General features: G+C 40.2%; 1 protein-coding gene across 6 annotated transcripts in view; it reads left to right on the top strand.

Annotated features, from left to right (window-relative positions):
* Positions 1-15,879, top strand: part of bcas3 (BCAS3 microtubule associated cell migration factor) — a 202,862-nt gene that overhangs the window by 28,191 nt on the left and 158,792 nt on the right. For all 6 annotated transcript variants that reach the window (XM_026924234.3, XM_026924233.3, XM_026924231.3 and 3 more), the window contains exons 13-14: positions 3,999-4,092; positions 13,603-13,736. In XM_026924234.3, coding sequence (XP_026780035.1) covers positions 3,999-4,092; positions 13,603-13,736 — 228 coding nt within the window. The remainder of the gene's footprint in view (positions 1-3,998; positions 4,093-13,602; positions 13,737-15,879) is intronic.

Raw genomic sequence — 15,879 nt, 5'->3', positions numbered from 1 at the left:
CATTTTAACAGCCAGTATTTCTGTTTAATTTTAATCTTTTGAAGAAAATACATAACAGTTTTAGTAATTTCTTTCTATTTATTGTAAACATTTTGTGCTTATTTTAGTTGTAGTGTGGTGATTGTACAAGTGAAACATAACCTTTTAATGGTTTTAAACAAATACATGCTTTTTAATTTCTAACAAGCAAATGCAATAATTTTCTAAGCTTTAAATCCTTCTTAAATGGAACACCAGATTGTTTTACAACTTTACGCCTCCATTATAGGCTTTTACACCTCTGTTACAGGCTTAATAATGCCAGTCTCCTTCTCTTTCTTTGATGTGTGTTGAAGTTATCACATGGCTACCGCATTACTGTTAGCATACATGCACAGATCAGAGGAGACTGGAGTCAAGTGATGTGCAAAAACCCAGCTGTGTCCTCTCACCTCGCGTGTTGCACATTGCGGCCAAGCAAATAGCACACAGTGTGTCTTAATTAATTCCCTTCTGTATTCACCTTTTCAAAGTGAGTGTGCATAGAGTACAGGAAAAAAACATTTCCTCTTTGTTCAGTCGACTGGTTCTGACATTTTCCTTGCATTTTTATTTGTTGAGAAATATGTCATTATATTTCATCATATATTTTGAGTGGAAGGATGGATTATTATTTAACGTTTAGTTTTCGTCATAGAAAAAAAATGTTGTTGATGAACATTTTTTGTTTTAGTGTTTGTCAGCAAAGGTAACACTGATGTCAGTAGTCACTTTACATTTACACACACACACACACACACACACACACATATATATATATATATATATATATATATATATATATGTGTGTATATATATATATATATATATATATATATATATATATATATATATTTTGTAAGTTTGTTACATTAGTCTGACCTTGATGGAAAAGCATCCTGAATCATTCTGCATCGTTTATTAATCCCATTCAGCATTCTTTTTCAAGACGCATTATGTCTTACCCTGATTTGTCATCACTATGTTATAAGGGAACAGATTCTGTAAGTTCAGAGTTTGTGCCAGGACGGTGACTGCCAGGCTTATGACTCAATACCACTTCCTGTACCTCGGCTGTCCTGGCACGAGGACTGCTGTAGTGAGAGATGAGAGCCAGGTGAGCAGAGGTGAAGGGAAGACTGGTCACATTCTGTCCTCTCTTTTTCTGAAAGCCGAATGTGTCTGAAGATGAACACCATTCCACCCGAGAAGACCATCATTTCTTTTTTAGACCCTCTGTTGTGGACAAGCAGAAACTGCTCCCAGGTGTTCATCTATCACACAGGATCTATTTAATGGAGTGTCAGCTTAACAGGCCAGTTTAAATGTTTGCAGTTCTCTCGTTCAAGGATTTTTACTCAGACAGAGGTTAAGTTGGAACAGATTTCTCTCATGTTCCTTTTTTTCCCCCTCTCTCACCCCGTGTTGATTTTGACCCGTGTAAACAGCTCGTCTGGTTCCCTGGGCTGTTAAAAATCTGAAGGTTAAACCAGAGTGTCCACAGAGGCTCGACCTCACACGCTACACCCATTCAGAGGTGTGATTTATTCTGCATTACCCACGCCTTCTGTTTCACCAGAGTCAACACTTTCACCTCATCATCTGAAAGCTGCGGAAAAACCGATGCCATAAATATTTGCCTCTACAGCATGATGTAGATGAGAACTAACCTCCCAAGAAGTAGGCCACTTTGCCACACCTGTTTCATAATGCAGTTTTTTCATGTTTCTGTGGCTGGCACACGTGTAACTGCACATGACAGGTCGTGTTCCTCGTGTTCCGATGTGATACATAAGGGCTAGAACACAAAGGGGAGTGCTGTTATAGGAAAGTAATCAACGACCGAATGATGTGACACCATTACCCCATCAAACCTGATTATTTTCCAGTAACAGCACATCTCAAGTATTTTATTCCTCTTTTACTACATCATTTGTTAACGACTACAATTTTTATTTTTATTAAATAACAAATCAAAGTACTTTTAACCATTTATAGTTATCTTTCATGTTGTGGAATGTTAGTTCCTGTTATCATTTACGTTATACCTCACCTCACGTCCTTTCCTCACCAGACTCTCTTTTTTTCTCTCTCTCTTTGTCCATTGTTGGAAAACCGTTACAAGGCACTGACACTGGAGACTCCTTCCATAAATGTTAAATAAACAGAAACATCTTTTTATTGAAAGCTTATTAGCATATTAATGATTATACATCTTTCATATTTTTTTAAAAAAAATCTGGATATCATTTTTCTTAGATTATATAGAGCGTCTGCCATGCAAGCCCCTGTGTATGTTGTTACTATAGAAATAATAACAGATTAGAAGCAGCACATTAACATAAAAACTGTGATTTGAATTAAAGCGGAAAATATTGTTGTTATAGAAAATAAATCAACACCATCTAACCAATAAGATTTGAGAATTCAACAGCTCTTTGTTATAACTACGCAATAATTTAGTGGCTAGATACTGCGTTTATAACATCCTCCAGAGTTTTCTCCTTCTCCTGCTTTTCATCTCATTCCCTGAAGAGTGCTTTTTTTCACATAAATTTTCAGTCATACCTGAATCCCTGTAAAACATTATCTGTTGTCTGGTATGAGACCTGTTTTTTGTCACTGGGGCGTTTTTTGTGAGTCTGAACTAAAATGTCTTAGTTTGAGAGCAAGGCTGTTTTGTGTTTGGACTGGGTTCTATTAAAATGAGCGGCATGCTCCTTAATGCAACACCCCGCTAGATTTATCACTCTTCTCTTTGGCCTCCTCATGTCTGGCCTTAGTTATAATCTCTTTCATGAGTCGACTTTCACAGAGGGCCACTGACTAGAGAATGGCCGCTTGTGGAGCACCATCTCTCTCTCTCTCTCTCTCTCTCTCTCTCTCTCTCTCTAGCTTGCTCTTCTTTATCTTCTTTTTTGCCCTTTTCCTGTCTGTCTGCTTTCGCTTTCCTTACTCCTCCTTCTCTTTCTCAATCTCAGGTTGTTTTTTTTTTTTTTTTTTTTTTTTTGTGTAGGAACACATAAAGGATGAGTTACAGATCCATAGTGCTGCTCTTTTAACTGAGAGCTATTAATCTCTTTTGGATATCTATTAGCAGAGAGACAGTCTAGAGTTTCCTCCTGCTGTGTGTGTGTTTTAACTCTTTCAACACTTCATTTATTCTTTCATTTTTCAGGTTCTGGTCCTAGCTATCGTAGACATACATGATGTACACATGAGCATGTGTGTGTTTGTTTGTGTAAGCCTGTATGTACATATGCATTGCATTTTTATACCACAGCACTGCTTAATGCTCAATTCTGATTGGACAGAAGGTGTTGATTTATTTTCTCAGGCAGAAGTTTATAATTACGTATCATTCTAATACAGTATGCTATCCTTTCTATAGTAATGACAAACACTCCATATAAATGGATTAAAAAAACGTGTGTAATTAATGATATGGTGAAGCTTTCTGGGAGCTGTTTCTGTATCTTTTATGGAGAGTGTCTCATTAATGCTTAATCAGTGATTTACCATGAAATCCGATCACAATAAATTGTAGTTGTTGGAAAATTTCTGTGGTGTGGGAGGAATAGAACACTTTAGGACATGCTGTTATTCAGGGTATCAACTCTGGTGTGGTAACAGAAACTCCTTTTCACATCTGGCTACATCACACCACCCACTCATTGATTATTTTCCTGCTTTAGTTAGGCTGCATCTTTGTATTCAGGCATTACGGTAGTGTGCATTGCAGTGTGCTCTTCTTTGGCGGTAAAGTGAATGCAGTAAATTATATTTGGTTATGTTTGGTCAGCTGAATGCAGTCTGTCTAAGAGCATAACTTTTCACATCTTTCTTCCATACTATTTTATGTAACTAATCAGATTACAGCACATCACAGAATGATTTTGCCAATAATTTTCTAGGTAAACTGAGTCATTTTTTTAATTTGACGTCTTTAATATTGTGATGCTTTTTCTGTGCATCTGTAGGTACTTGTAAGTGAAGACTCTGATGGAGAGGGAGTGGTCGCTCATTTTCCAGCTCATGATAAACCCATATCCTGTATGGCATTCAACCCGAGTGGTAAGTGTACACATTTACAGTGCCTTACTGAACCTCAGCAAAGCACTGAAACCCCACATTTATTAAAGTTAACAGCTCTATATTTGTACTTGATCCTAAGTGTTTATGTGCATATGGTGGAATTTGGGAAAGATTTGATGAGATGTGAAAATGGCGAAAAGCACCATGTAGCACTGCCAATGCCCGTGAAATGCTTCACTTTCTAAATGTCATAAGATTTGCAGTGGCTTTGTGGGATGGTGTAAGATGTTATTTTTTTTTTAAAGATGTGATCTGATCATCTACTTTAGAAAGCGTCTGGCACCAGGCCTTGAGTTGAAATGAGTGATTACTGCCCCTGTGGCACAAAGTCTACATCCAGGCCTTTTAACACACTAGCACACTGACTGATCAGTTCATGTCTGTCCATGTGAAAGTGCTAACTTAACCCTGATGTGTGGATGAAGTACTGCCAAAGCCCCCGAGCCCCGTCAGGTCCGGTTTCACCCCCTCAAAGATGAAAAGAAATTTGAAGTGATCGCTCTGTTGAAGATGATGTGGGTCAAGTTGGTAATTCATTATACATTTACTTCCGCATGTCACAACATGCTTTACCTCACAGTGACACAGAGGCAGGAGTGACATTCATCACATCAGAGCTCTCTGAAAGTCTCATCATGTGATATAGCAGTGCCCTTGACCTGACCTTGCATGTGCCAGTCCTCTGTGATAGCCAGTCATTAGAACACCTTTGTGCTTTTGCACATCATTGTGTTTGTCCTTCCGGAAATCCACTACAGCTAGCGTATTATGCGATGAGTGTCGCAGGTAGAGTGGCCAGTTAATAAGGAGGTGCTGAAAGCTGCTGCTTGCCAGTGCCCTTAGAGGAATCCTTCAAATACCTGTCCTTATTAATGCACTGTGGGAAAGTCCACGCAAGACGGCTCATTTTCCACCCCTGCTTAGCTGTCGTCCTCTTTTTCATTTCAGGTGCTTGTTAGACACGTCACTGCTCGCTTAGATGATGAATTTCACTGGTGGGAGAGAATTTGGATCCTTTTATTCAGTTCAGTTTCATTTGTATAGCACATTTAACAAGAGAACTTGTCACAAATCAGCTTTACACAAATCTGGATGTAGATTTAGATCCTTGGAACTGAAGGTTTATTATAGGGTTTCTCAACATTTTTGGCTAGTAACGCTATTTTTCGTTTCTGTTCTTTTTGTTTTAATACATTTAACGTGTAAATACCTGTCAATGTTATAAACATTAATTACCACTGTTTATATGAATTCTGTTAATCCAGTGAGATTTTCACTTACATGCTCTGTGGCAGTTAGAACTTTTACAAAGTTTGGCATGAGCTGCTGCAGCAGGGCTTCAGGCTGATATAGAGCCCATGTGCTGTTTAGATTATAGGCATGCACCACAAAATATATTGTAGTGTTTCTAGCTTGAAACTGTGACCGTGCCATGGGAAATTACACTTATTTTTATTTTAAAAATAGCTGCTCTGTGCACTGCTAGTGTTTGGTGTAAAGCCACTTTGATTAACATGACAGCATGTTGGACACGATGCTGCTGTAGTCTGGTGTAAAATGGGCTTAAGAGGAGCTCCAAATTGAATGAAGGCTAATGAAATTTTCACAGTAATAATCTCATAATCTCTTTTTAGCCTTTTCACCTACTGTTATGTTTTTGTGAGGTGGGAGGAAACTGGAAAACCCAGAGGAAACCGGTGCAGATGCAGGGAGTGCATGCGCAGAACTTCCATACAGACAGTAAACTGAGCTCAGGACTCAGAACTCAGCTCAATCTGGGAACCCTGGAGGTGTGAGGCAGCAACACTACCCACTGTGGCACCATGCTGCCCATAATAATAATAATAATATGACAGTTTTAAATATTAAACTTTATGGTTAGTAAAAAATCTCCTGCGGCCTCATCTGCTTCTCAGATTGAGAATTTATGATTTATTATATTACTGATAGAAAATGGATGTGTACTGTGGTGGGAGGTGGGGGGTGCATACTTTGTACTTTGTACTTTTTTCCCCTGATGCGCTTAAGTTTAAGGTAGGTTTTTTATATTTACAGTGGTAATAAAAATGTTGGTGATCCCTCCGGGATAAAAGGATGAAGGGAGAGATACTTATTTTTTATTCAAGCCTGTCTATATTTTACTCATATATACCTTGTCAGAGCCTTATTGTAATTATATGAACGCAAACATTACATGAGAGTATAGGAAGGATATTATATATATATATATATATATATATATATATATATATATATATATATATATATATAGGGAGAGGGAGTTTAAACTGAAATGGCTTGTCTCTTGGGGGCGCTGTTGGTTAACCTTTATGCCTGTGAGCTTAGAGCAACCTTTGGCCTATTAACCTGCATGGAGGAGAGCTGTACTGGAGCTACAGCTAGTGTCCTGTTGCTCTGGTGAATGACACAGTGACCATCATCCACAAAGCCTTTTCATGTTTGCGAGTTGGCTTGGCTACTTTGCAATGCCGAACAAAACACAAACACAGCTTCTGCATTCACCAGAGTGTGACGCGCTATTTAAATGTTGTGTACTGTGAGTTTCTTTTTCCTATGTTCTGAAGGTTCTTACATAAAATAATGACGCAGGGACTTCAAATTAAAACCCTAAAAATCTGGTTTGACTGCTAAAATTAACTAAACTCTTAGAGAGCTGGTACAGCTGCATCAACGTCCAGTGAAAGCTTGACGTAGTGTTGTGGTAACTCTTTCTTTATAGAATTAGACAGAGGTCGTAGCCCCGGCTCAGGAGGCCCCACTCAGGTCCAGTGAGTGTTACGCTTCCAGCACAGCTCTTTGTCAGCCGTCCCCTGCCCCATGCAGAGAGTACTCCAGGCGACTCAGTTTAGATAACAGCAGGGCGCACAAAACTTCAAACAGCTTAACCTTCCACTTGTCTGCTTTAGTCGGAAATAATGGGATGTGTCTGTTATCACTTCATTTGTCCAGGCATAAATCGAAAGGACTGTAATAATTGTTTCAAAATTATGAAATTGCTCAGCACCAAAGAGGCTGGGAGAAATCCCCTAGTTTCTGGAGACTAAAAAGAGCCTCTAGACAGGGAATAACAAGGTCAGGCTGAATATTCCTCATGAGTGGTCACACACACAGACATGCAGTCATTAGGGCACATGATCAAAAAACAAGTCCTTCAGCATTGTTGGTTTCTGGCCTCCCGGCTCAGGGTAGAGGGATTGATTTTAATTAGCGGGAAACGCTCTCTGTCTCCTAGCCGCCTTGGTTCCGAGGGAATTATGTGCAAGAGCTCACAGCCGCAGTGGAAAGTGTCACGTTTGCTGTAGGGTCGACCACAGCTCCCTCCGGAGTGGGTAGATTTCAAAAATGGAAAAGACAAGCCCTAAGACAATGCAGTGATTTGACACTGACTGGCAAGCACAGATCCCTACTCCAAAAAAAACCCAGTCGTGTAAGAAACCCAACTCAGCAGTATATGTTGGACACACAACAGAAGGACGAGGATGGAGAATGGTGGCCATGCGGGTAGCTGGCACTTGCTTTGTGGTTTTGTAAGATCTATTCATAGGTGTGTAACTAAAGGCTACTACAGGGCACTGTGCACACTTGTACGTCAATTTCATTTAGGCTTAATTTGGAGGACGTGACAGCTAGAGTTCAGCTTAGCACCGAATAAACTGCTTTCCTGTAAGTGTAATGTGTTAGCGGTGTGCAGCGTGAGAGTGTATCCTCTCCTATAGCTAGGAGAATCACTGTTATCCTGTTTAATCACTTCTTCATGGTAGATCAGTTCAGCACAGCTCTGTTCTTGTTCGGGTGATGTCTAATTCATTATTACCAGCGCTCTCTGGATTATGTTGAGTTCTGCATATTCATTCATATTCATATTTATATTCATTAATCTCCGGTAAGTGCTTTATCATGGTCAGGGTTGCGGTGCATGCAGAGCTTATCCCAGGAACACTGGCGTGAGGCGGGAATACACCCTGGATAGGTCGTCAGTGGGCACACACACTTCCACATGCTCATTCACACCTCGAGGCAATTTAAACCAGCTAATCCACGTACCGGCATGCTTTTGGGAGGCGGGAGGAAACCGGAAAGCCCAGAGGAATCCCACATGGACACAGGTAAACATGTGAAACCTAATACAGACTGTAACCCGGACACCCTGGAGCTGTGCGGCTGCAATACTGCACGATGCACCACCATGCCGCCTGTTCAGCTTACTCTATACAACATATTTTGAGGTTAAAAAAAAAAAAAAAAGATACCCTACATTCTAAACCTGTACCCAGTGGTGTAAAAATTGCTATGGACATTTTAAGACTCCAGCTTCAGAAGCGCTTCCGTAAAACAGATTTTTTCTGTCATGCCTGCTCTGTCATTCTATAAGTTTGGAAAGGAAGACAAGCTGAAAACAAAAATCCCTGTGCATAGGATGCAACAATGCAGCACCCTGTGAAGCGAAAAAAAAGGTTTATTTACCATGAAATACGCAATATTTTTTATTTTTTTTACTTTCTCTTTTGTGGAGCTCAGAATCTAATTTGCTAAGGGGTGTTGGGGTGTGTGTTTTTGTGTGTGTGTGTGTGTGTGTGTGTGTGTGAGAGAGAGAGAGAGAGAGAGAAACAGTAGCTGAGGATCATCTTTCAGTTTTGCACAGAGCTTGAACACAGTGGGACAGTCAGAAATGATTACAGGTTCTAGCTGAGAAGTTGTCTATTTTAATGCCCTTGCCAGCAGGGAGCTCAGTTTTAGTGGAATTTGCCTCGAGCATAGACTTTGTTTCGAGAAGTTGATCACATTGTTGTTTTTTTTTTTTGTTTTGTTTTTTTTTTCAAACCTCTTTTTGTTCTCTGGATATGCTTTTCTGCCAGATAAGTGAGCGTAGCAAGAATCTTATCATGCATAGCTTTGTTTTTTTACCACCCCTGGACTGTGTCTGGGGATTTTGTGTGACACATTTTAGACCATTCGCAGTCTGATAACACTGCTGGTATGCACGTAGCATTATTTTGTCAGTAAATATTAGTTGATTGCTTAGATGCATTTCTACTAACCAAACCATGTTGAATGTAACAGATTCACAAATCTTCAGTGATTGTTTCTATTTTTTTTATTATCTTGTTTTCTTATTTTTATATTTCTGCTGCTTTGCATAGAGGTAACTTTATAATGATGCATAAAATAACTTATAGCCTGGACACCGTATATGTTTTAAGGAGAATATAAAGAACTAAAAGGCAGCATTTCTGGAAAGGATACTATATTTGATTCAAGCCAAATGTTTTTTCAATAACGCGTGAAACTTTGATTTTTTTTTTTTAAGTCTGTAGCTCTACCACAGTAAAATTTCAATAGCTTTTTTCTGAAAGTCTATGTTAAACCCACATTTAAACCAAGTGAAATGAAGCCATTCTGTCACCCCAGAATGCATCTTTTCTTCCTTGTTTATATATGAATGATCAGCCATGTTGGCTGACAGCATCATGCTTCTACACTTTGTGGCTCTTTGCTGGCTGTATCAGCTGGGCTGCTTTACTTTGCACTCTTTTAGGTCCCTCTGTTTTCCTGAACCATCAAAAACCTCTTCCCCAATCTAAAATGAATCAGCCATTGTCCAGGAAGAACCTTGAGCTCACCTCCGTCTGAACGGCATTAGCGTTGAAGCGTCACGAAGAACTGTGAAATCTGATCTGCTATGGTGAATGTTTCAGGGGATTAATTAGTTAACAGGACATTCTCTGAAATAAAAGAGAACATTTAGATGAAATGAGATTATCATCCACTGTCTGGCGAAAAATACAAAGGATTACGCGTTTCATCTGTTCGCCCCTCTTATCTGGAGATTGTGGTTTTACCAATTTGTTTTTGGGCTTTTAACATTCACACAAAAAGCCACATAAGGCTGGCTAAGCCTCTGTGGGAGAATGTGCTTTTTCTACTACCACAGCACTGACGAGCTTTGGGTTATAGGCGGCGCAGTAAAGCACGGATGGATGTATAGTAGAATGTTTAAAAATGATGTGGACTTTAAATACAGTTACTGATGCTAAACATCTTTACTTCCTTGTTCCTCCCACGTTTAGTGGTAAAATGCTTTTTTTTTTTTATTCTGGCTGTTTAACAAATGAACCATGATCACCTTTTCCTCTTTCACCTCTTTTCTCTAACCCCTTACATAAATAGTGGATGAGGTTTCCTGGCTTAGAATGTGAAGAGCTGCTCTAAACCCGGACGCCACAGGAGTGCTGTGCCACGAGTGTGTTTGACAAGCATGCTCTTGGTACCAATTTGCCCAGACAAACAAGGCTCCCAGCCACAGGATGCTGATGCTCTCCAGTCATCTGTGGAATCCACTGCACTCCTCCCTGCAGCCCAGAGGAAGGGAAACTGTATTACATTCTCACAGCTCATGGTGGATTGCTACAAAGTCAATACAGTTCACTAGGACCAGATCCGTCAGTACGTCCTTGCTAATATCAAAGCAGACTCCTGCTTCGGATCAAACAGCTCTGCTTTTAGAAGTTCTCACTTGGTCTGTGAAAGATTAACAAGTTATTGACTGACCCGAGCCGGTCCCCTCCTCTCCTCCTCGGTGTTATCTGATGGTTGGATTGAGGGTGGCCTCTGGACTCCTCTGAAAGTGTTGCTTGTTTTAGGCCTGAGTGGGTGGCTTTGATGTAAAGCTGGAGCCTTTTTTATTGCACTCGGTGCATGTGTGTGTTCCACGGCTTTCATAAACACCTCGATAAGTGTAACACGCAGGGTGATATCATTGAACGAGTGGACACCCACATGAATACACACACAGAGTACATGCCCATGTCATTACAGCATTGCAACCAGCACCATAGACAAAGCACAGTGATTGATGTGGTTTATTTACTCTCTTTATCTTCACTTCAGAAGTGCATGTCTCTGGCGTAGAAGAGCTCTGTTTCCTCTGTACTGTCCCTCAGAGCTCTTTCCACACACACATGTTTAATTTGAGATTTCCCCATTTTCAAAGGTTTTAGACAACTGTTGTTAATTAAGTTGGCTCTTTTTGTTTAAGCTCTCTGTACAGCTAAGATGAAGATATCAATGCTAGACAGACTGCTGACATCAACTGCACTGGTTTTAACCAAATGACTCGGGGTGACTTCATGGGTTTTCTCTTCTGTTTTCTGGTTGGGTTGTTGTTTGGGGGGCATTGAAATGGAGTTCAAAGGGCAACATGAGTAATGAGAGCCAGTGCAATGTGGTGTCCCACAAGGCTCTGTTTTATCCCCCTTACTAATTTTTTTTTTTTATATTCAGCCATGTAATATCCAACATGTAATCCACAATCATACTGTTAGCTTTCACTTCTACTCCAATGATTATACTTGTATAATCAAGTATAAACGCACAATTATACTTTTAATTTCTGCTAGATTCAGCAGCACAGCTACTGTGTGTAAAGCAGCACAGCTACTTAGCTGTGTAAAAGACCTAAAAGCTAAAACAGGGATACTGATGTAGGTACTTAATCCGGCCCCAATAAGGTTGCTGATTTAGCTATTCTTTGAAACTTAAAGACATATTAAGGATCTTGGTGCAGTCTGTGTTGGTTTATCTACATCCACTCTAAAAATCAATATAGCCAAAACAAGCCGTAGCATATTACGCCAGTATTATTCAACCTATATCAGCTGTCTGTTAAGTTCTTCCTTGACTATGAGGTTCTGCTTTTCATGTTTAAAGATTTAAATGATTTAGCTTCTGCATATATTGCTAATCTTCTGAAGCAGTAGAGCATCTCGAACACTTTGCTCAGCTGAGGCAAGTCTACAGTTGGACCCAAGGATCGCCCGAAGCTTAGCCCCTAGCTTAACTAGCTTGGACCCCCTAATCTTTTATATGTAATGCAAATTGATATGTTCGCATAATTGATATTTCAATAAAGATTGCATAACATAACGTGTCCCTTTCGACATGGTAAAGAACTTATTTTAATTGAAGCAAGTATGTTTGTATATTCATGTGCCCCACATTTCTTCCCAACATCATAAATTATCCTTTTGCCTAGGGGATAAGGTGTTATAAATAGGATGTGTAAGAGGTTGCTTTAACGTCTCAGGTTCCTGAAATTTTGTGGTGGCTTACCAGCACCGAAAAGTCTGCTTTTTAATCTTGCTTCCTGTGGGCTAACCAACTGACGCCTCTCCACGAAGCTCTGTATTTCAACAAGGCCACAAAAGCCCCAGCACTGCCTTGCCAGTCTCCACTGGCTCTTGGAGAACAGAGTGTACCATCAGCAAACTGGTGTCTCAGTAAGCTGGCCAAGCCTCATCTGTCAAAGCCAGGGTAAGCAAGGGAGTGAGCGTGCAGGGCGAGGGAGAGGAAGCTCCCAGATAAACATACCGCAGCGCCTAAACTCCTAATCACTCCGCGCTTCCGTTTCCAGCCTCTATAATTAGAAGGCCATCTTTTCCATGTATTCCCAGTTGATGCAAATGCTTCTTGTGGCTTGGCACCTCATTTGGGGCGTAGGTTAGTTTATGGCCGAGCCGTAGCTTGGTTTAGTCTTCTGATACAGCATAAATAGCTAACCGCCATCTAATTCACTGCCTGACTGTTTTTCTTTTTCATGTGAGCAATCTGTGCATGACCCTTCCTCCACCCCTCCGCACAGCTTCCTTTCTTGCCGCCCAGTGTGAGGGCTCAGCCACACCTAAAGCAGCTGCAGCTCTGAAGTGTGAACATGATGATGCTGGAGCACAGGCTGGATGAGCTCATCTAGTACTTTAGCTATTTTTGTGTCAATTTATTTCAACCCTCTTGCACGTGTCAGCGCAAGGTCTTTTTATGCCCTGCCATTTAAGCTCCTTTTTATACATTTGTCAAACCGCTTTATGAAGACTTGTCTCTAATTACAGCCTTCTGAAACCTCAGCATAAAAGTTTGAGCTTTGGAACATGATGACTGTCGTGTTAAATTATGATTGCGAAAGCTGTGTGTTGCTGAGTCTTGCGTGATGGGACATTCATATCTGTGTAAAAATAGCTCGTAGAGCTGTTGCACTGTTTTGAAAATTATATTCTATATAGACTTTTCATGGGCATGGCGTTTAGATTCAGGCTTTTCCCGGTGTGGTTTGCTAAGTGTGTTGTTTATAGTAAGAGTCTATACTTTCTGTAACTTGACTAACATACAAGTGGTGGAATGAAAGGCTCTGTCAGCAGAGGTTCCACATGGATTCTCCTGTGGTTGGGCTTAAAACACAGCCGCGCACTGTCGTGCCCTGAACACTGAAGGGTGAGCTTGGCATTTGGTTGTGTGCCAAGGCTCCAGCACATTATTACATTTTATAGCCGTATAAACTTGTCTCTTTTACCATGTTCATCCTCTAAAGGTAGGCTGTGTGCCATCTTGGTTTATTTTGGCTCATTGGTGACCAAAATGATTAACAAGGGCTACACTGTTTTATATGATCCAGTAATAAGCTAATCTTTCTGTTTGCAGGTATGTTGCTGGTGACTGCTGACACATTAGGGCATGATTTTCATGTGTTTCAAATCCTCACTCACCCGTGGGCATCGTCGCAGAGTGCGGTTCATCACCTGTACACCCTGCACAGAGGAGAAACTGAGGCCAAGGTAAGAGAGTTTACACACAATTCTTTGGTCTACACTAATGGCTGTAACTTTTTGCAATATAGTACAGATTCAGATATTAATATTATATTAATATTTTGGTAGTTAAGTCAAAGTCAAATTCAGCAGTGCAACATGATCTTTTGGGATAGTTTATCAAATCGCAGCACTCTGTCTGTTTTCCTCAGTCACGCATGTACAGGTTTGCGCCAGCTTTTTTCATTTCTGATTGTGATGAAATATTGCATTTCTGAATTCTTTTAATCATTAACCTAATCACTAAAAGTCTTTGAGGGCCACCCACAGTGTTTATGGTCCCTGTGTTCTAGATTCTCAGGAAATATGCAGTTTGAACATGTTTTTCATCCTCTTTGGATCCCTTTGTGTTTTCTAAATACTGTCAAGAGACATGACTTGGAGCACCGTGCAACTCTACACAGAGCAGGACTCGGCCCTGCCGCTGAACTCTCTCTGGCTCTTTCATGATTTTCCTGCACAGTGTGTGAGAGACAACAAACAGCCTGGCTGCGATCCTAGGGGAGTCCTAACTGATCTGAAGAGTGATGTAGACCCAGACTACCTTTAGTGGTGTTGCAGTCCTCTGGAAGAACCCAAAAGTGTTAGCTTTGTGAAAGTGAAATGTTCCTAGAAGTATAACTCTATTATAGAGATGTTACAGCAACGATTTTCCTCCCTGGATGGACCAGAAGGAAACTTCTTAAATTATTTGAAGCTCTTCAGCTTTGTGCCAAATGTACTTTAGTAGTACCTACAAAAAGTGGAAGTAGCTGATGGAAGTAATGGAGGTAGCTAAAATCCATATATATATGTGTGTGTGTGTATATTTATTTTTATATATATATATATATATATATACTACCCCCCAACATGGTCTCATCTTTGCAAAGTTGTCATAATTTTGTATACAAAGATTAAGGATACATTTGGGACAGGGTTTCTTTATGCATGTTTATTCATATAAAATTGACAATTTAAAAACAAAGATTTAAGTTTGAAGAGCAGCTGAGACTAACAATCCTTTCTAAATGATGATTGATTATCAAAAGTGTCGTTGGGAGATTGCGAGTTCATCAGCTGTGAGCCGAGGGAGCAAAATTGGTTGTGGGAGGGAAGGCATACTTTCCTGTCAATCATAGTGACACTAGCCAATCGTGGGTGCCTGTGAGCTTGTGTATGCAGAAGATACACAGGCAGGTAGCGCTTTCCTCTGTGTGTATTAGGCTGCCCTGTGATACAGCATTAGCAGCAGTGTGAAAAGATGCGGTTGACTGGCTTCACATGTCTCAGAGGAAGCATATGAGCCTTTACCCTATCTGGTTGGCTGTTATTTTTTTGTTTATTAATTACTTTTCACTATGAGTGCCGCCATGTTGAAGTGATGTCACAGAATCACAACTCGTAGAAGTCGGAGATCTTGAAAAAAGTAGGAATTACAAGTTGGAGAGCCCTTCACATGGATCTTTCCTACTGGGAAGTCAGAAATTTCCCAGTTCCCACATGGTCATGATCATAACATTAAAGTGTGGAAAAACAGCCTCTGGTGATCATCAGAGTCTCACTTCTGCCTGACTGTTTCACATTGAAGGCAGGCTTCAAATTTTAACAGCTTCAGTATTTGAGAATATGAGGCTGTGGCCAGCAGTCAGTCCCAGTGGCCTAGTGATATTCCTACACCGACTTTCTCAGCTTTACACGGAGATATCTGGGTCTATAGCATGTGGATGAGAGAATAAAAGCAGCTGCCATTTTTTAACTGCAGATCAGTGCAGATCTATGTCCAATTCCCAAGTAACTATTCATTTTTTTGATTGAATTGAAGACAAATACAGAAAGAAATTTTCCTTTGTTAGGTCTGTAGTCATTATTTTTGCCTACGGCCGTGATTTAGATACTTTTAACAGTGGTGCCTGCAAAAAGTACAGTGTAAAGAAGAATCAAAGTGTGAGCAGCAGGTTATGGTTCAATCCAGGACAAAAAAAAAAGAGATTCCCTATGGTCTTGTGCTCTGCTGAACTGTCTTTCAGTTTTATGCACAATTTTTTTTCTACAATTTCAAACAAATTCAAGAAGAAAATGTGGAACAGTTGGAAACGTCCACATACATTTGCGGTCATCCACAGTTCAG

The sequence above is a fragment of the Pangasianodon hypophthalmus genome, chromosome 14 (assembly GCF_027358585.1).
Source record: "Pangasianodon hypophthalmus isolate fPanHyp1 chromosome 14, fPanHyp1.pri, whole genome shotgun sequence".
NCBI lineage: Eukaryota > Metazoa > Chordata > Actinopteri > Siluriformes > Pangasiidae > Pangasianodon > Pangasianodon hypophthalmus.
This window is presented reverse-complemented; position numbering and strand designations above follow the sequence as displayed.